This window comes from Sebastes umbrosus, chromosome 13 (assembly GCF_015220745.1).
Source record: "Sebastes umbrosus isolate fSebUmb1 chromosome 13, fSebUmb1.pri, whole genome shotgun sequence".
Taxonomy (NCBI): domain Eukaryota; kingdom Metazoa; phylum Chordata; class Actinopteri; order Perciformes; family Sebastidae; genus Sebastes; species Sebastes umbrosus.
In genome coordinates this window covers 24,585,669-24,607,899 of record NC_051281.1, presented here as the reverse complement: position 1 = coordinate 24,607,899, position 22,231 = coordinate 24,585,669, and the positions used below count along the sequence as shown (strand labels likewise).

General features: G+C 39.5%; 1 protein-coding gene across 1 annotated transcript in view; it reads left to right on the top strand.

Moving 5' to 3' along the window:
• LOC119500191 (inactive dipeptidyl peptidase 10-like) overlaps positions 1–22,231 on the top strand; it is a 111,097-nt gene that overhangs the window by 69,077 nt on the left and 19,789 nt on the right. Inside the window, exons 4-7 of the mRNA XM_037789796.1 lie at positions 4,830–4,924; positions 5,242–5,316; positions 19,642–19,694; positions 21,095–21,176. Of these exons, the coding sequence (XP_037645724.1) occupies positions 4,830–4,924; positions 5,242–5,316; positions 19,642–19,694; positions 21,095–21,176 (305 nt within the window). The remainder of the gene's footprint in view (positions 1–4,829; positions 4,925–5,241; positions 5,317–19,641; positions 19,695–21,094; positions 21,177–22,231) is intronic.

Below are 22,231 nucleotides of genomic sequence, written 5' to 3'. Positions count from 1 at the left end.
CAGGCATTAGCCCCCTACAACACTGCAAGCCGCAATACCGGGAGCCTCCCGGGAGCCAAGCACTTGTACCGAACACCGTGGCTCATTGACTGCCGTTCACTTTACAACCAAACTCTTCTTCACCTCCCTGGAGTCAACACGAGCGGAATTAGCAGAAAGCCAACTGGAAGCAAAATTGAACCTACTGTATTTGACTGGTTTGACTGTGAGTTAGCTGCAACCTGTGTGTGTTTTTCCACCACAAGTAAGACGGTATTTCCCCGGTGACAGACTGATACAAACTTTTTTACTGTTGTACTAAAGTTACCGCCACCAAAATACCTCCGCTAATTAAATCCATGCTCTACATTATAATGGCAGTGGTTATGTCAAAGCAAGCTACTAATATTTGGAAATTGCCTCCACTAAATGTAGGCTACTTCACCAATGTTTCTGACCGCGAGTAGCCGCGACTTGAGTGTGTTTTTCAAGGGTGGATTTTGTGATTTGGGGGCCCCAAGGGCAAAAGTTGTCTTGCTTTACTTTTCACCCTAGGAATGTTGGTATTGGCAGTGGTAAAAGAAGGAGGCCTACTCAAAACATTTTTTTTTTCTGAAGTATAACTATTAACTATTAATAGTAATTGTATTAGTACCACACAGTAAACGTGCATCAAGTGAACTTTACTTCAAGTGAAGAGTGAAAGAGAGGTTATCAGCATAATGTACTTAAATGTGCTTAATGTCTGTGCTTTCAGTTCCAATATGATTCTGGAGAGTTTATTGAATAATAATACATTATATTTTAATTGTTATATTCTGCAACGTAACCAGTAACATCTCCTTCAGAAGTAGAAGTACACAGTAAGTAGTATACAGTTGAGTTGCATATTTTTTAAATTGCTTTGGGGGCCTTTTGTAAGTTATTTCGGGGTACTTTGAGTTAGAATAGTAACGTGATTCAATATTTTTCATATCTGTCTGCTTGGAGGACGGGTACTTGCATTCGCAGTACATTGAGGCTGCGTGGACAGGTCTGGGCAGGTCTGCGCAATGCGGTGACAACCTTGCAAATGTTCTAATCTCAAATGCTCTCACGCGTGTCACATGTACTGGAACACGAGTCCTTGAGTAACCTTACAAAAGCTTTCTTTATTGTTTTTCCATGATAGCTCTCCCACAAAGGTTGGTAACATCAAAACATACATCTCCTTTGATCAAGTTGTTCTTGAAGGAATGAATGGCAATGAAAACTCTCAATGACAGCATCAGCACAACAGACAATACATCCACTACCTTGATGAAACAAAGGTTGCTGGGATTCTGTCATCATTGTAATTGGTGTGTGAATGTTTTTCTTTACAGTGAACATTAATTAATTTATTTGCATCTTGTAAATTATTTAGTATTTGATAAGCAGTAGAAAATTATCCTATCAATAATCACAGCTGCCTTGAGGCCTCAGTATGTTATAAAGTTGGAGCAATTTGACTGTGGAATTAGTTGATTTTTGACCACTTGGGGGCAGCAGAACAACCTGTAAACACATCGGAGAATTGTTCACATTATTTAGATGTTATTGCTTACATCATGTTAGCAAACATTCGCCTGTTTACACATCCAGTAGATATGGTGCAACATTAGTATTCAGGTTTGTGTCCAACTGATGAATGTAAGTCCAATATTTAGCTGTTAAATGATCAGACCAGAAAACTCAATGTATTAACCCTTGTGAATTGCATAAACCTAAGTAAACCTGACAGAGTGCACACTCAACCAGACTTAAGTATCATATTTCTTATTATTATGCACAATTCTTCTTTAGGCTCGTGCAATAAAGGAATACTTCACGCACAAAATAACCATTTGTTATCAATTACTCACCCCGTGTTACCTTGAATTCATCATGACTTTGTTTCTCGCATGTCTTCACAGTAAACAAAACTGCGCTCTCTATTACGCTTCGAAGATAATCGTATTTTCTACTGGATTACGGTCGCAGTTTTAAACATGTGGTTGTTTCAATATACCCATCCTCCGGTTCCCCCTCAGGTAAACACCGGTAGCCCTATCAGCTCTTTCGCAATTGTTTGTGCTGTCAGCACCGTTAGCTGCGAGCCGCTAGATCGCCCCTCGCCATGTTGAGAGGCAATAGTTTGGTTTTGTGACGTATTTGGGACTTCCACAACATGTACAAAGCAGCAATAGAGGTTATTTCGGCCATGGTTGATGAAACGTTGTTATCTACATTACATGGGTTTAGGGCAAGTGACGCAAATAAACACAAATGATCCTCTAGTCAGACTTGCTCGAGTAACGCAAGGCTAAAATTCGCTTTGCGTTTGTTGTGAACACAACATAAAACTATTTTCATCACACCACAATATTAAGTTCAAGGGCTAGAGATGTGTAATATATCAACAGTGGCATAACGGGGGATTTCCTTTAATTCATGGCCTTACAAAACAGTGGCAAGTCGTTGAATAGCTGGGACACTTTTAATCACAGCTGAGATTGTATGTCACCTTTATCCTCGGAGGCTTTATGTTGTCAACTGAGGAGGACAGTAGCCCCGTCTCCCAATTACTTTTGCTGTAAAATGTTTTATATAACCATTGATTTGATACATGCACTGCATATACAATATGCAGATTGTTCCACTGTGGGTATAGTTTCTAAATGACAAGAGCCCTTTTGAGGATTTCCTTGTCTGTTGAACACAAGCAATCCGTCTGTCTTTCATATTTCTTTTCTTGTCATTATACTCAAAAGTGTTTTGAGTGTTTGCTAGGCTACAGCCCTCAGAGCTTATTCATTGACATTTACATGAGATGGGGACCTTGAAATGATTCCGACCTGTCAATGCATTAATGAAACTCAGGCCTCCCTGGACTGTTGGTTTGGGATTAGACTGGAGTTATTGCAGGCACTCCTGTCATTGTTTCCACTGTTGAACGTTGAAGTGTAATCTCATTGAGCCAAGTTGTCTCAGAAACAGATCCCGCTAAATGAGTCTTTGTTTTTGTTGTTGTTGTTTTCGTCTCTCACTCTTCTCAGGGGGCACCACTGGCATCTTTCGTTCTAATCATTTTCTTAAGTGTTGTTTTCAGAGTCATTTTGGACCTTTTGAACCCCTCCCAGGTATCTCTGATGTAGGCTATCGATTTGATTAACAGAGAAGTTCTTTTTGGTCCACTTGAGCTATTGTTTTCTTACGGAGGGACCGATGTTGCCCAATATCCCTAAGGATAAAGTTCATGTTAGTGATTCTGCAGCGCATGATTTACATGCAAACACTCTGTGTCAGTGCAGAAAGTAGTGTTCTCCTCTGTGTAGCGACTCAGAAACCTTAAAAGTTGGTGGAGTGGTTGAGCAGCAGTTTGCATTCTGTGACAGACAGACAATTACTACTTTTTTAACTGATAGTACCCTAATCTTAACTGCTTAGACTCTTACCCTTATCTGGGAGCAATTATATTGCCTCTCAACGGCTCTCAATTTGCTAATACAGGAGTAATGTCTACATGAGCAGAGAATGAAGTCTCTCTCCCTATGTGTGTGGTGTAAACCGAGCTTGTTCTTGCTTTTTTGACATAGCCAGGCCGGCCGTGCATGCTTTTAGTGCATGTGAGCGTGCCCCACTGGCTACCTCATGGCCGCTGCTCTGCGCTGCACTCATTCGGTGGTTAAAGCTGATAACGCCGTCGTGACCAACGGCATCGTCTCGGACGCGCAGCACCCAGCTCTTTCGCCATTGTTTGTGCTGTTAGCACCATTAGCTGCGAGCCACTGGATCGCCTTTGCCATGTTGGTTCGCAGACATATCTGGGACTTCCACAACATGTACAAAGCAATAGTGGTTATTTAAACAGTATTTCAAAAGGCGGACCTCGGCAACATGTCTATCCCTCCTCCGGTGCGCTGTAGCCGGTGTGTAACGGTGCAGCTGCTCGGTGCAACAGTAGCCAGACGGGCGCCTCGCCAGGAGGAGACGGTGAAGAAGAGAGCGAGTGAGAGAGTCTGTGTGTTGCGCTAATTCTTGTCTCATTTGTGGTCTAATGAACAGTAAAGTCATCTAGAAAAACAATGCAATCTGGTTGCCATGGTGATGAATTATGTCTGACTACTGATCATGCCCCCATTCTCTGAGTAAGAATGTTAACCAAAATACAAGAAGTAAAACTGGCTGGAGGGGGGCTTTAAGTATACATGTGATGTGTTAAATTGACACAAAACACCAGCTATTGAATTCAAATGCATCATTATTTATTTTACCTTCCGTCTCTGGAGGTCCAGACGTTAGCAATGGTAGGGGCTTTTCAATTACATGCAAATTTAATCAAGTGGCCATGGAAATAATGCAAACTTTGAGCACCACACGACAGCAAATCCATGTGGCTGAGGTTGCCATGGCAACGTATGCACTATTGTGCATAGCTTAAAGTTGACGGAGGTGTGCAAGACTGCTTATCATGTGAGGAGACAGCTTTACTGTGACCTCTCTTGTGAAGAAAATCCCAGTTGTCCATCAAACTGAATTATATATACAAATTGTTAAGAGGAAACAAAGACAAGCCCATTTATAAACTCTGACGTCTAAAAACAAGACATTTTACTTATTTACTTTAGAATCTGAAATCAGCTTTGACATGTTTTTTCTAACAAAAACAATAATTACATAATAATGGAATCGTTCATTTCAAATTCTGTCTACCTCAAATCAATTGTTTCTTGGTTCAGGGCCGATCTGTCACCACGTTAGCAAATTGAATTACTCAAACCATTTAGAAACATTAAAGAAATGAAATGTGATTAACTGCGGTATTTTGAGCATGCATGTTTCTCTCTTAGATGAGGAAATCATCTTTCGGAGCTGGGATGGAGACATTATGAAACTCAACATTCACAGCAACGAGACAGAGCTCCTGCTGAAAAACACAACATTTGTAAGTGCTCTCTGCTGTCTTTCTATAAAACTTGAGAAATGGTTCCAGTGCATTTATATAATTTCCCTCATTTCCACTGGGGTTCATGAAGCTGTACAAAATAAAAATCAACAAAATGACACTAGGTTTCAAAAAATCAATTAGAAGTATTTTGCACGATAATTGTCACATTTTTTATTGTATGAAAAATAATTACATATTGTTTTGCTTTCTACTTTCTGAGCTACATGTCTCTTTGAACTGAAGTTGAATAGAAAAATAATTGGTTTGTTGAAAAAAAAAAAAAAGATCTCATCCATGTCCTATTCTTCTTGCAGGCAACTTTTAAGGCCTCAAAGTTTGCAGTTTCTCCAGATCTGAACTTTGTTCTTCTGGGATATGATGTCAAGCAGGTGAGAACCTCTTAATATTCTGGTTACATATATTGACTGACACTGGTGCTTGGCTTGGGGCTGCTTCTACTGGACGTTTACAGTGCATGAACTAAAATGTCAATGTGACTAACATGCAGATGTCTTACCTATCTATTCAGAGTCAGTGAGTTAAAGCCAACATGGATCCAGCACGAGTGTTCAAGCTTTAGAAATATGAGAAAATGTAGACTGTTGTGTTATTTGTGAGCATAAAACAGGAATAGTTCACAAGGTCTACCATGGGCCAGGGCTTAGCCTGAAGGGCTTTTTAAACAGAAAATGTTTCTGACGTCAGTCCCTCATCCTTCTCACACAACAGATTCCATTTTAACAAATATAGCAATCCACAACAACTGTCATTATGAGACACATGTACTATTTTTGTAAATCTTTTGAACTCATCTGTTACTCAGCCTAGTGAAGACAGTTCGGCCGGCAACTTATCTCTCAGAAGAAGAAGATATACTTTATCGATTTTATTCATTAAAATTCAGCAGGGATAAAATTATTTTCGCTCACCAATTTACGCGAGCTCCATGCAATCATAATACAAACACCAAGCCAAACAATCCAACAAAAACAAACACATTTAAAAAAAAAAAATGTCTACATTTGCACAGGTAGAAAAGGTCGAAACCAGTCGAAACAATGAACTCATTATACGCTAACTTACTAACCGTAGCGACTGTGCAACTACGTCAGGCTTTGGTTGCTTCTTTCAGCTTTTTCTCGCAGAAACTTTTACCCTCCCTGCTGTGACACACAGCTGCACTCCCAGGCTGCTAGCACTAGATTAGATTCTTAAACTAGCCCCTGAAGCCAGCCAAGTCTCGTGGGTGAGGTTCAGCTGGCTTATGAGACAAACTGGCAACAGAGAGAAAATAACTGCATCACTGCACCCGAGTGTCTTGGATGGGGTTGGCACTCTTGGTTCCCAGCAGGTAAAGCCAAGTGCCCACTAGACAACAGACACTTAATTTAGCCATCCCAGATTTACTTTCAGAATCTGTACGTTGGCAGAGTCATCATACTCTGCTGCTCCCTATTGTTCCCGACCAAGTCTGGGACATAGGCCTACTACCATATACTGTATGTGTAGGCTACACAGTATACAGTATGTGTCAATTTACCCTTTGCTAAGTTGGGTTTGCCAGGCCAGTCAAGCTGCAAGCACAGTAATTATGCAGTTTACAATGATAATAATTAGCACTCAACATCTTTTGAAACAATGGGTCTTGAATTTCACACAGATGTAAAGAAAAGCAGGCTTGTTGTTTCTAGCCATCACAGAGATTTTGCCGGCAGAAAATATGACATCTTGCTGGAATATTTTACCAGCTGTAGCTTGCTAATTAACCCTCCAAGACCCGCTTTCAGAGGCTGAGCTCAAGGTACAGATATCATATGATACTATAAACATAAGGAATTGGTACGAACCATGTCATGCTAGCTGGTCGGGAAAGAGGCTAACTAACGCTCCAAATTTGGGATACATTTTGGCAGGGAAAAACTGGCATGGTCATTTTCAAAGGGGTCCCTTGACCTTTGACCTCAAGATATGTGACTGTAAATGGGTTATATTGGTAGCCACGAGTCTCCCCTTTAGAGACATGCCCACTTTAGGATAATCACATGCAGTTTGGGTAAAAGAAATGCAGTTTTTAGCATGCAGTATAAGTCTTACGCCTATTCTAAAAATGATGTGTTTGAATATTTCTGCATCCTGGGGTCCCTAAACAGTCTTGGAATTGCATAAATTGGGTATGACTGTAAAGCTGAGACTCTTGTGGATCCAATTAGCTAAATTTTATTCATGTGTGATGAAAGGTTTCCCCCATAGTAGCCATTTCATTGTAGTGAGACTATTTTTTGAAACTTGACCTCACTGTATAAAATGACCTGTGGTGACCTCTAGGATAATCGCAGCCTCATGAAACTTTACAGCCACAAACTAAAGACCTAGAGCATTCAGAGGATGGATGGATTTCCTAGGTAGATTGACAATAAGGGGGTTTCTGAGCAGTTTCCAGAACAGAAGTGCTCGCCATCTAATTGCCAAATAACTGCAATTCTTGCAGAAATCTCCAGATGTCAAAAGTTTTTGATACTAAATCACAGCATGGCTTTTTCTATGGTGTTCCTCAAGGTCTTGGTGTCTTAATGTGGTATTTTTGAGGGATTATTGATCATTTTTATCAATTATTGAGTGATAACAGCAAGTTTTTTCCCTCAAAAGGGAGCGCAGCCTTGGCGATGACACCATGCTGGTCTGGTCTATAGCTTGGAGCCATAATGCCTCTCAATTAGATCTTTTTTTAGGACATGGCAGGGGAACAAATCGGAGATCAGCATTTTTGGATTTATTGTTGGTGCAACTAACCACACAGTAACTCTTGGGGATTGCGTTTACTATTACCGGCTTGTTTAAAGTAGAAGTTTGGAGACATATTTCAACTTCTTTTCTTTACTCCGTTACCATCTATGGGACACACCGGATTGTTTTCCCCGGTGGTCATGCGAGCCTACTCTGGATGACGTATTGTCGGTCTGATGTATGCTTTACAAATCATTGTTGTTTTTGATGATTTTTTACCTAGTCCAGGTATAGCAAGTTGCCCCTCAGTGATGCAGGGGGGGCTATTTATGTAAAAAAGCAAATGAATGCATATCTTCGATTGCAATTCTTTGGTTGCCAAATAATGAAAAAAAAATGCATCTTAATGGTGGCCTAGTTGAGGATCAGCAATCTGATCCCCCAACAGTCCCAGCACATCTTACTCTAAAATGGCAATACCACAAAGCAAACACTGAGCTTTGTGGCCCAGCCGTTCCAGGTTTGCCTCCCCATTTAACATGGTGTTTACAGAGTGTTGACGATGGGATGGAGGATTGTTTGTGTGTGTTGAGGGAATGCGCTCAGCCACGATTATCAGAACGATCAGCTCTGTATAGGTTGGTGCTCAGCTGCTGATCCACAGCACTTTGCATTTTCACTATTTCAGCTTTTTCCATTGTTGTGAGCAGATTCTGGTACACTGGTGGGATAGTTTTCTTCTTTATATATTTCTCAGGCAGATATAATTGAAATGACTGCAATGAAAATATGCAGCATTTTTATGGGAGCCGATTCCAATTTCAAAATGTAAAATGTTCATTCAACACTAGTAAAATTGCTACTGCAATAGCTACTGAATATAATAAAGCGGTAGTATAATAAGCCATGTTATTCTGCACAATGATACACATATCTCTATTTTTAATATCTTATGCCTCATACCTTATGTGTGTTTTAAAGTTAAACCATTTCACTGAAAAAATAAACCGTTCTACTATCACCAAGCAGGATGGCCCCTTATACAATTATTCAGAGTAGTGCTTCTTCCCCATGGTTTGGATTTAAAATGAAAGGTAACTCTAATTTTAATGGCGTATAATGTTGAAAAGACGACCCTTACAATCACACTATAAAGCTTCAGTTCTTGTGAGCTCTTAAGCTTGAAATTAAGAAAAGCACTATATTTAGCACGAGACAACGTTCTTGCAATAAATGTTCACTTAGTGAAGTTGGCCACTGAAAATGGGCTCAGCTACTCAACAAGACCAATAGTCTACAGCCATGCTAGCAGATCTGTGAGTCTGTACTTAAGCACAACAGCTTTAAGCCAAATGTTCACATCAGTATGCTTAAAGAGCACTAAAGATCATCAAAGTTATTACAAATCATCCTGAGAGGAACATGAATGTCTAAACTAAATTTCATTGCAGTCGATCTAAATGTTGCTGGGACATTTCACTCAAAACCACAAATGTTAACCTGCTGGTGGCACAAAAGAAAAAGTCAGCGGCGATCATCAACATGCTTATAATTCATCTACTGGGGACCACAAATATCCGTATATAATGTCATTGCAATACATCCAATAGTTGTTGACAGGGACGGAGCCAGACGTTGCAAACATTCGGGGCTCAGCCCAAACCTAGGGGGCTCCGGGGGTATGCTTCGGAACTTCAAATTTGGTATGATGGTTGACAGTATGGTCTAGTTGTGCCTTTTGGCGGTTAGAAGTCCAGGGTGACCAAAATTTTTGAAATTTTGGTCACCCGACTACAATTTCCGGAGTAGAGGTCAAAAACTATTTAACTTAGGAACTTTAAATTTGGTAGGATGGTTGACCGTGTGGTCTAGGAAGTGACTACGCAGTGTGTGTGAGTGTGCGCATCTTACTTTATAGGGCTCGGTCTAACCCCGTGACACTGACCGTCACAGAAAAAGAACATGAAAATTTGCTAAACTGTGTGAAAACCAACAGATTTAGAAAGCGATATTTGTTTTAATGAGCAGAAATATTCTGTAAAATTATAATGAAAAGCTCTACAATGATGAAAGTATTCTCCTCTGAGTGGGTTTACTTGAACAAGGCATTGGATTGTTTTGGGGGCAAACACGGCGCATCAATTTCACTGACACTTGTGGATCAATTAGGCTACTCACAGTTTACACAGGTAATCTCTACCTTCCATGTGCACCCACATACTACCTTGTGACATTTGCCACAAGTGTCCTTGGCTTTTTTTTCTTGCAGTTTCTCCACACTTGGCACTGCCTTCTCCTCTCTCTCTAGTGTTGCTCCCGCCCGGGTCCCGCCGGCTCTTGCACCATCAGTTGTGTGGCTTTTGCTCTCATGTAGTCGGAGTGAAGTTCATTTGCGAGTCACATTATGAAGTTCCTCCGTGACATCCTCTCATTGGTGCATGTCTTGAACAGGATGGAAGCATTTATCGCAGCCAGGTCAAGGTTATTACAAAACACAGCCACTGGGCATCTACGTGTGGGTGCTTTCACTGAGTATTTCCTCACCATTTGATCCAACACATCTACTCCGAACTTGGTTCTGTTGTAGTATGTGATGTCTGTGGTTAACCTATTGGCCACTTGTGATGGCAACAGCTGTGTGGACATTGCTGAGATTGCAGATGTTTTTCCTTGCTTTGCATTGATAGACTGCTAGGGTTGCATTGTCAGTTTTCAGCACATCTATGCTTAACAGCGCCCTTTGCTCCTTTGCGCACAGGGGGAGCTCCCGTCTGCTCTTATTTACCATGCCAACTAGGCCAGTTTTCTTGGCCTGTAATGCCTTGGCCAGTTTGAGGGAAGTAAAAAAGTTGTCAGTGGTGATGTTCCTCCCTTTCCCCAAATAAGGCTCAACCATTTTCAACACCACACTGTCTCCTACTCGCTAACATGGCCTCCGCGTCTCGTATGGCGCACCGCTCACCATATATTTGGTATGAATGTCAGCATGGAGACAGAACTTTATACCAAATTTATCGGGTATGCTTACTATATAATGCATGAAGCTGCATCTTGCCGTTGTCAGGAAGAGCTGCTCATCAACAGTTATGTCGGCACCGGGCTTGTAGCAAGCGATGCTGTTCTGGACGAATCTGACAAACCTCAGTTTGCGGTTTGGGAACGTACTGCCTTACTGGGTATGACACGTGGTCCAAGATCACTCTCTCCGGCAAGTACTCCAAATCAAAGTGAAGCATAACAGATTTAGTCTCAAACTTTTCTAATTACTCTGTCAAACCTATTCAACTCTAAAGCTGTGTGTCACCCCTTTACACTCTTTAAATCTGCGTGCATCCACTCTGCATGAGACTCCATCCACTGCACCTTTGATTGGAGCTTTCTTGCTAAGCGGAAAACATGCCACTGGGTAGGCTTACATATCCATCCCACCCTCCCAAAATCCAGATTTTCAGAACTTTTTTCCATCTGACTCTTTGATTTGCACTCGACGACTATCAAGCCGGATCGTTTTATAGCAATCAGTTAACTTCTCCCACTTCCTTATTAATCCATTTTGCCACAGTATGCTTTTCTGACAAAGCTCCACATCCAGCCCCTTCTATCAAATCCTGAATCTTCATTCCAACCATGTAGGTTTCTGTCTCCTGTTCACTCTCACTGTGACTCGATGAATCCACTTTATTTTTCTTTCTCTTCTCTGAGTTTCCCCTGCTTCTAAATTAAAAATTCTCAACATCCATCTCACCTGCTCCTTCCTATGACTTGTGGTTGACTGTCTTCCTAATAAATTAGGCTGCTAAATCCACAATTGAATTATGTCCCAGAACATTTTTTATTTGTTTAATCTCTAATGTAATGCAAATCTTTTATTAGAACATTTTGTCAGATTTAGGGGTGCAACATGGCACAAGTGGTGTGGGAAAAGTTAGCTGTATTTACAGAACAGTAGCCTATTTGGATCGATATAAAGTACTTAACAGCATCATACATCACACATCTGACGTTGAATGTGTTTGCAGTTTCCCGGCTTGAAAACGAATTGCTTTGGAAAAGATACTTATGAAACAATTATTCATACACAAGATACAGCACATTTAGTCATTTGCTAATAAGAACATACTGTTTTGCCCTTTACCTACTAATTTATTTACTAAGAAATGTGTTTTTGTGGTGGAAGAAGTACTCAGATCATTAACTTAAGTAAAAGTAGGCTACTATTGTCACACTGTGAAAATACTCCACCACATTAATTTCATTTCATTTATTTTATTTCTGTTTTGCAAAAAATATGGCCCATCCCACATGGGATTACAAAACACCATTATCTTGCGTACATCTCCTGGTCTTGCATATACAAAGCATGCGGAAAAACAAAATCAGTATCCCAAATGAGCTGTTCACATTTAAAACGAAAACAACTATTAAATATCTACAGATTATCTTTTTCCAAATACTGGCTAATTTATGTTTCACATGCATTCCATCTCAGTCTTTGTGCCTCATCCATATTCACAAAATCAATATATATTTTTATATTTTTTTGTGCTAAATTTAACCATTTTTTACCACTCGAGAATTGATAAAAATGATCAATAATCCCTCCAAAATACCACATTAAGACACCAAGACCTTGAGGAACACCATAGAAAAGGCCATGCTCTGATTTGGAGATTTCTGCAAGAATTGTTTTATTCGGGCATTAGATGGTGAGCATTTCTGTTCTGGAAACTGCTCAGAAACACCCTTATTGTTAATCTACCTCGAAAATCATTCATCCTCTGAATGCTCTAGGTCTCTAGTTTGTGGCTGTAAAGTTTCATGAGGCTGTGATTATCCTAGAGGTCACCACAGGTCATTTTATACAGTGAAGTCAAGTTTCAAAAAATGGTCCCACTACAATGAAATGCCTACTATGGGGACTAACATCATCACACATGAATACAGTTGGACTCATTGGATCCACAAGAGGTTCAGCTTTACAGTGATACCCAATTTATGTAATTCAAGACTGTTTAGGGACCCCAGTATGTAGAAATATTCAAACACACCATTTTAGAATAGGTGAAAATAACACATTTGTACAGCATGCTAAAAAACATGCATGTGATTACCATGAAGTGGGCATGTCTGTAAATGGGAGACTCATGGGTACTCATAGAACTCATTTACATTCACATGTCTTGAGGTCAGAGGTCAAGGGACCCCTTTAGAAATCGCCATGCCAGTTTTCTGTCACCAAAATTAAGCCTAAATTTGGAGCTATTTAGCCTCCTTCCTGAAAAGCTAACATGACGCATAGTACCAATGGATTCCTTGGGTTTTCTAGTTTCATTAGAAGCCGGTATCTTCACTCTACCCTCCTAAAGATGGCGATCCTGTAGGTTGTGCTAATTTTAACTACTACTGCTCAGAAAACACTTCATCCTTCAGTTTGTCAGAAACATTCAAATTCCAATTGACCAAATTTGGAGATATGTTTTTTTCCCTGGACAGGAAGGGCATGAACATGTTTAATCTGAAAGGTAACTAAAACTGTCAGACAAATGTAGCCTAGTGGAGTAAAAAGTACAATATTTGCCTCTGAGATGTTGTGGAATAGAACATATTTGTATAAAGTTGCATAAAATGGAAATACTCAAGTAAAGTACAATTACCTTGAATTTGTACTCATGTACAGTACTTAAGTAATTGTATTTAGTGGCATTCCACCACAATGAACATTTAGTATTTTAAGTATCTTTGCTTAAATCTATTGTTGCTGTGATTAGTGTGCCAGCTGTTAGCTTGAAAAATGATCTTTTATAATGTGAAACTTCTAAAGACAAACGACAAAATAAAAAAAAGAAAAGTGTAATAAAGATAACAGTGACTGGTATAAAACACTGATCGTGATTAAAAGTGTGTTTGATAGCTCAGATGTTTGTATCTACTTGAGTTGATTGACTCCAGTCATGTACTTCATACAGCTTCAGAATTATGGTGTGAAGCAAAGACAGATTGTCGAACAAGGCCACTTAGAAAAACCTTGCAATAAGAGAAACCCTGCTGGCTGTGACCTTCAAGGCTCATGGCTACTTCAAAATGTGAGGCCACAAAAGATACATTCTGCTGTGGAACCTTACAATACTTTCCTTTCAGCTATTTTTACATGATATTCAGAGATCTTACTGCAGCACTGCAGCTGTATTCCAACACATTATAACAAATCATTCTTCAATCCTACATCAAGCCTATCAGTGACTCTTTGTGTCCTTTGTGTTAATCTCATTGCAGTCGAGGTATGTGATCCAACCATGCGGGAGCGATAAGGGATTGTGGCCTCTAAGGTGCAGGATCTAAAGATAGAACAGGCTCTGCACACAATCCTAGAAAGCTCATTAACATTGCAGCATAGAGAGGGCATTCGTTAGCTACTGTCACATCTGTAAGAGAGAGAGGATCTTTAAAAGATCACAAAGTGAGTTGTTGTGATTACAGAGAACACAGCTGAAAGATTTCTCACATTTTCTTTCCAGCATTTAAAGGAACAGTGTGAAACATTTAGAGGAATCTATTGGCAGAAATGGAATATAAAATAAAAGTTTGTTTTCTTTAGTGTAATAATAATCACCTGAAAATAAGTATTGTTGTCTTTTTGTTAACCTTAGAATGAGCCGTTTATATCTACGTAGGGAGCGTGCAAAGAGTATAGAAGCAAAGAAGCAAAACTCCGGTGCTTTTTTGATTACCTGCTAGATGGCGCTGCGGTAGCGCTGCCGCCATTTTGGACTGCAAACGCCAATGAGTCCGTAGCCATGGATGTAAAAAGAGACGTCTGTAAATCAGAGGATAATTTGTATCCAGGTAAATCAACATCTCAGTACGAACACTTTAATAGCCCTCATTTAAATCATTATGTCCTGAAAGTGACCTGTGATCTCAAGATATGTGAATGAAAATGGAATCTATGGGTACCCACGTGTCTGAAAACGTCTTTTTGGGCCCAATTACATTACGTGACGGACATTGAAGTTATAGTACCACCGTTTGGACACTACAAAAATTTGCTTCTCAGAAAAGCAAGGGGAGGGATGGGGTCGGGGTTAAACAGATGAGGTGGAGGGAAAGTAAGACAAAGAGGGCAGAATACATCAGACCGGCCATACGTCATCCAGAGTAGCTGTTGCTACATACGTACCCTACACTGTACATATGGGTTACATGAATAATCAGGTTAACAACATCTCTGTAAACTCAGCCAGCGGCACCTTGGTAATTGAAGGACTTCCTGCATCAGTAGAGTTCTGAATCAGCTTTAAATGATGTATTCTGCACAGTCCCAGGTGCATTTGCGGTGATGACATATACTGTAGACCTAATTAATCATCGCTTTATTTGAATGTAATTGCAGCTATCTGACTCCCTCCTGACTGCACCTTCCGAAGAAGATACAGAAACATTAGTTTGCATACAGTACATATAATATACATATATTAAAGCAGTGCAGTGATCATATAGCAGTAATTTTATGGAAATGATGAAACTGTAACTGATGATGCTAATACACAGGAGTACATTCTGTGATAATCCTCTTTATTCATCCTCAAATGAATGCAGATGAATGCATTAATGAGCTTACAAAGGGGATTATCAGAGTTTGAAATCAACATTGAGATGGAAAATTTCGACTTAATTTTCACATCAATTTGCTTCCTTAGTTTCAGCTCATTGTATCGATCCATTAATTCACGCTGATGAAGTTCCCTCACTTGCCTCTGCCTACTCTGGAGGGCTACAGTTCCATGTGTGAGTGCATATGAGTGCATACTGGTAGAAACATAGCACAATAAATAAAAGGAAAAGAGGCACATTTTGTGATTAAGATAGAGTTTGGTGTTGGTCACAGTGGTTAACTGCACCCTACACGCCTTTTTCTTTACACTTCCCCTTGGTTTCTGTTAGAAAAGAGACTGGCAGCTGTGACTTTGGAACGCTGAAGAAACTGCATGAGACTTTTATGTTTCATGGAAGTAGTTATAACAGGAAATGTAACACATTTCATTCATCACACCAGAAACACATTGCTGTCCCCGTGTCCAATACCAGCGAAATTGCTTGTTGCAAATCACACTACCTGTCTCCCCTGCTGCTTCATTCTATAATTTGATGGAACATCTCGGTGTCGGTGAACTAAGCAGGCCTGATAATGAGCTCTGTGTGCTTGATGGGATCGAGACAGCAGAGTTTTAGAGGTGCTATCTCCTCTTGAGATGGACGCTGCAGATGTGTTCATCATCAAAGTGACAGCCTGAATCTATGGAGAGTAACGGCCTGCTGCTGCACCACTGTCTCCAGTTGTCTTATGAATTCATCATAATCATGCTCTCTGTTGTACGATACTGCTGCATCAAAGGTTTCCATAGAATTTATTCTGCTTTTTTTGTGGTCAGCAGCCCTCTGTGCACTTTATAAAGAGTATCAGTGTCCATTTTTATTCATTAGGAAATGCATGTGAATAAAGTTGTAGTGTGAAGATAAGACAAAGACAAAATAATTAACCCAGTCATCAGCTGCAAAAGTATTCAGGAGAGTTGAGAGTAAACAGAAATTGATGAATGAACCACATTCTTCTTTGCCAGACTTCTTGCTTTCAAATCAATGAAAAATGTCTCAATACATCACAGAACTACTTACAGACGGATCACAGTTTAAAACCTGTTTTGAGTTGGTTCAACCCGTTCTCACTCCCAACGCATCAAATACCAACACTTGGCCAGTGGCCCTCGGTGTCTGATACCGACACACCGAGGCGCCCTTCTCAACTGTGTGAGAAAACTTTAGAGTTGTTCCGATACCAGTATCGGAAATGTGTCCAATAGTGCCCAAAATTCGGTATCGCCGAGTACACCAGTACTTTACGAAGTCATGTGTGCCGGTCTGATGTATATAGGTTGACTGGTGAGTAGAGTTGTGGTTGAGGCGTAGCCCTGCTCGCCAACCTTAATTTGTGTTTTAATAGTAGTGTTTTATCACTGCTTGTCAAACGGTATTACATGCACTATACAACAGATATAGTATGAAACTTTTATTTTTAACCCACTTGAGAATGTATCAAAGAATTTTAAATGGATCCTCTTGAGTCCCTGATATCACAGCAGGGAGTTGCTTTGTGTTTATCATCTTCTGTATAAAAAGGGCTGTTGCTTTTTCAAAGACAAAGCGCTGCTCTTATGTGTGTATTTATTGTTCCAAATATCACTGCACCCCTCCACGGTCTGTACAAACTGCCACATATGGTCATGCACCTTTTTTCTTTTCCCACTCATATATTTGAATGTTTTACTCACGTCCACCGTCTCAACCTTCAAGCGTGTGTTTTGATTACAGATTCTCAGTGTTAGTTGAATTATTCAAGTGGTACCGGACAGGCGACATCAACAACACGAGGATGACTCAGATGTGAGAAAAGCACCAATGAAGTGTCAGGTTGTGGTATTTAAATGCGGCGAACACCACCTAAACTGTGCAAAAAACAAATACTAGGAATTATTCACAAGTGTCGTGTAACCCCAGTGTGCTGAGAACACCGCCACACACCACAATCAAACACACCACTGCTGTCTGTTACTTTCTCTACATCTCCAAACATCCGCCCCTCTCATGTGTCACCCATTCGCTGACAGCCTTATCAAGGAGTCATCGCAGAGCTGTCACCTACGAGGGGTGTCTGCTGAATGATGTTGACATCTTTTTTTGATGGAGGGGAAGAAGAGCAGTCAAGTAACAATACAATTTCATTTTTCCTTCTGGGAGAATTACTTTGTGTGTGTGTGTAGTGAAGAGGGAAGTCCAAATGAGGAGTGAAGGCTGGGTGGCGAGTAGATCAGCCAAGCAGACTCCATTCAGTGCACAATTGATCTTTTGCTGAGCGGAATGGAGTGGCACTACAGTATTTATCATATCGCTGTGGGGTGAGCGTACTGTAATATTGTTATGCTAATGTTCCAGCTGATTAGCATGCAGAGACATTCAGGTTACCATTATCTCAACGAATCCTGAAACAAAAGCTGTGTGAGTGGATAATCTCTGGTCATTTCATTACACACGCATGGGAAATTAGTAGAAACTTAAAAAAATGTGTGGCACTGCAAAATTAAATTTATATTACCGTGTCATACTTGATTGCACTGATTTACAGGTAACTGCAAAATAATCATCTATGATTAACCATAATGTAAAATTACACACTTTAAACAAATCAAAACAAAGTGCCTATCAGGTTCTTTCCAGTTCTACTTTTATTTTCTACAAGGTTTTAGTAAGAGTTTGGTACAGCAAATAAATTGTGTTAAAATATCAATTAAAATGGTTAAATTATGTCTGTCAATTGATTAAAATATTTAATCGTGATTCATTGCACGATTGTTCATGATTAATCGTGAATAATAATAATAATAATAATGTACCTTAAAGGGAGATTTGTCAAGCATTTAATACTCTTATCAACATGGGTGTGGGCAAATATGCTTGCTTTATGCAACTGTATGTATCATTTCATTCACATATCTTGAGGTCAGAGGTCAAAGGACAAGCTAGCATGCCATAGTTTAAAGAAACTAGTTACGTCAAAATGATTTTGATGATTTTTTATCATGTTAACTTTGACAGCCCTAGTTTAAATACAGGTGATATGTTTGTATTGGTATTGTACTGAATGTCTTTTATGAGAGAAAAAAAAACATTTAAAGGTGCAGTGTGTTGGTTTTGGCGGCAGTGGTGAGGTTGCAGACCAACCGACTGAAACTTCTCCCGTGTGCCAAGCATGAAGGAGAGCTATGGTGGCCGATGTGCGAAAAAAGGCAAGAATGCCCCTTTCTAGAGCCAGCGTTTGATTTGTCCATTCTGGGCTACTGTAGAAACATTGCTAACGAAGCTAACGTAAACACAACAATTCTTATTTTCAGGTGATTATACACTAAAGAAAACATACTTATTAATACTCTACTCCATTTCTGCTAATAGATATCCCCCGAAATGCTACACACTGTTCCTTCAAATGTAGTATGTACGTACTTACAGCGGTCATACTCTACATGGCCAACTGAAATTACCAAATGTTTGCGCTTGTTTGCTATCTCAGCAGTGGAAAAAAATAAGTACCAGTACTCGTCTTATTCACATGTTGGCGTGTGTATCGGCCGGTATCAGCAATCTCTTGGGACTTTTTTATGAAGTATTATGAAACTTGACCTTATAAGTCGTTATAAAATGCATGCAATGTGTTCAGATTAATGTTATAAAGCATTATGAATATTTATGAGTGTTCATAATGATAATGTACAGTGCAATAAGAAAATTATAATGCATTATAAGTATGTTTATAATACATTATAGACATGGGCGTCATAGAAAGTGTTACTGGATATTTTTGAGCAATATGTGATATAAAGCAAGAGATTATTTATGGCAAATGTCAGGCTTTAGAGCCAGCTTCAAGGGAACAAGGATTAACCACAGCTTGTTGTTCTCAGTTGCACGGTGTAAAACACAGCACTCTCACTGTTAGCTTTTATGTTATTTGAACAACTGAGCACAGTAAAGACTTGTTCCCACTTCACTTTGACTTCTTCTAAAATGGAAAATCATGCTGTGTTATTGCTATAACTGTCCAATTAAATACAGAGAACCTCATTCTGCACAAGTATAAAATGGCAAACTGGGGAAAGCAGGAAATAACTAACTGAAGTAAAAGAACTCAAAGCTGGTTGAGGAGAAAATCATAATCACAAAATGCTCTCAGATTGTTTTGTATTGTGTGATTTTTGAATTACTATTAGAACATTATACTAAGAATATCCATTCTGGTATCTTTTGATTAATGTACTTTATTAGTCATGATTAACTAAATCATGTCTGCTTGGCTGTTGAGGTCCTAATCATCATTAATGTGGAAAGAACAAAGGTCTGTTCATAATAACACAGAAATTGTTTTTCTTGTGGTTGGGTTTTAGGTCTACCAGTACTCTTTCTTGGCATCGTACCTGATCTACAACCTGTATACAAGGTGAGCAAACAAAGAATTAAACCTAATCAAACCTTGCAAATTACTTCCCTTCATGCAAGCTACAGTAAACATTAGGGCTGGGACGATACACCTGTTGCCTGATTCGATACTATCACGATACTTGGGTGCCGATTCGATATGTATTGCGATTTTTAAGTATTGAGATTCAATATTATGATTTATTGTTAACTTTGTTAACACTAGACCATGGGAAAGGGTTGAATCATACACTTCTAGGGACTTTTAATTTGAAAAATATCTAAATTAATAAATTAAAATGTTTGATTTTCAGCATGTATGTAGTCAGAGATGTCCTGAAGTCAAATATATCAGTCATTGTCAGGCATTATTTATTACATTTTTTCCATCAACCCAAAAATCAAAGAATAAAGACATTTCCCTCACAAATTAGTGGTATTTTCTTTTAACTTCATACTTGACATGTAATGATTTATACCTTTGGTGAATACAATCCAATCAATCTTATATGTATTTTGTATACAGTTCCCTTTGTTGACACCTTATTTTGAAAACCTGACGTAGTCACACATGTATAGTTCCGCTAACTTTGCTAAATCCGTCACTAGCCCTTACCGTCAGCTCCGTTCTCTTTATACATCCATGGTCAGCTCCGTTTGACTGTATTTACCATAAATGTCAGTGACGGCTGACTTGACCGCACGTTACCGCAATACGATAACATTTCCTGTCCATGACAGAGTTAGCATGCAGCTTTAGCCGTGATGTCTAGCTCTGCTTCTCCTGCAATGTATGAAACCCAAAATGTTTCCATACTTTACTGTAAATGTAGTGTTTACCACTTTGGATTTAAAATGTGAGGGTTCAAGTCAAGTACTTCCTCGTTGCGGCCTGCTGCTGTTTGTTTTGGTTGACAGATACGGAGCGGATATGATGTCACGTTACTTTGACTATAGCAATAAAAGCGGTAACTTCCTTCGACCTCCGCATAGATTCAAATAAAGCAAATATTTCTATTCTACATTTAAAAAATTTATTTCATAATCGTAAAAAAAAAAATTGCGATTCAAAGGTGAATCAATTTTTTTCCCACCCCTAGTAAACATGTCTTTGTATTGTCTTTTGTTTGAAGCCAAATTAAGGACAAAATGTTTAAAGAATTCTTACGAGATCAAGAACAGTTGAGAAGAATGAATCTCTCAAATAAAATATAGTAAAATTCAGTTTAAGTTATGCGGGGAGAGTTCACATCATGACATGTTCAAAGTTAAAGTCATTTAAGATGATACACATTATTAACCTCAACATTATTTGAACTATTGCAAGCTGTACATTTGCAGTGGTGGTATCTGAGATTTAAAAGCAGTTGTGCTGGTATGGTGTGTAATGCTTCATGTGTAATCTGTTTTTAATTGCATCAGAGAGGTGCGGGAGTTGAATCCTCCAGAGGTGTCTGATTCAGTCCTCCAGTTTGCCTCGTGGGGAGTTCACGGTCAGCAGCTGGTGAGTAGTTTACAGGGCCAAATAACACAACCCAGTCTAAAAACAATGAAGCACCGAGATGCATTTTCCATCGTTCACTTAATGACACAGTAGTGGGTAATTAAATCCGGGAGCAAAAGATAGTTTATATGAATTGCATATTTTTATTGAAACATTTTTCCCTTGATTACCCAAGCAAGTCAGTTAACAACATAATTATATAACTCAACACCTACTGAGTTCTATGTTATGTCCACCGACGTATATGGAGGCGTCCTTTAGCAACAGTATGTGACGGACCGGGCCAGTTCAGAGAGGCAGCCGCCATGCACACTGTCTGTCCCCGCCATTAGGAGCACCGGAGGACACCGGAGGACACAGAGGCACATGATATGCTGATATAGTGACCGTTTTATAAAAATAACTTTTTTTCCAATCTTGCCCACTGCTGTTTTAATCCAATTATTGAGAAAATAATAAGCAAATTGAAGAAACCTTGCTGCATTCAGAAAGGTGAAAATGATGTCTTCTGTAATACTGTGTGATATATAGTTCATTGCATTCATAGAATCCTCCCTGCTCTGAGGTAAAGGCTCATCAAACACTGTTTTTGGTTTGAGATGAAACACAAATTCCCTTTAAACAAAACAACCATTGTGAATAGAAGCCAGCAACAGTTAGACTAATCAAGCTGTTGCTGGAAGACATCTTGTTGGGCGACCAAAGCTCTCTGTGTGAGTAATGCCTCCGCCGTGCAGAGCATTACGCACAGAATAATCAGTCCATTATTTTTCCCAGCACAGACAAGGAAAGTCATTAACCATTTGATAGCGTATTTATCTCATTTCCTCAGTATTTCTACCTGCCCTCAGTGGAACTTGTTCTCAAGGAAGCCCCGCAGCGGTGTGTCACACCGCTGTTGACAAAGTAGCATTCATTACTCACAACCTCTCCCTGCATATTTGTCTGTGTTATCACAAGAGATGAGACGCTCACTGGATGTGTTTTTTATCAATAAGCATGTTCTCTGTGAGAGATCAGTTCACCGGGTTCTCAATTTGATCAGTAGAGTTGTT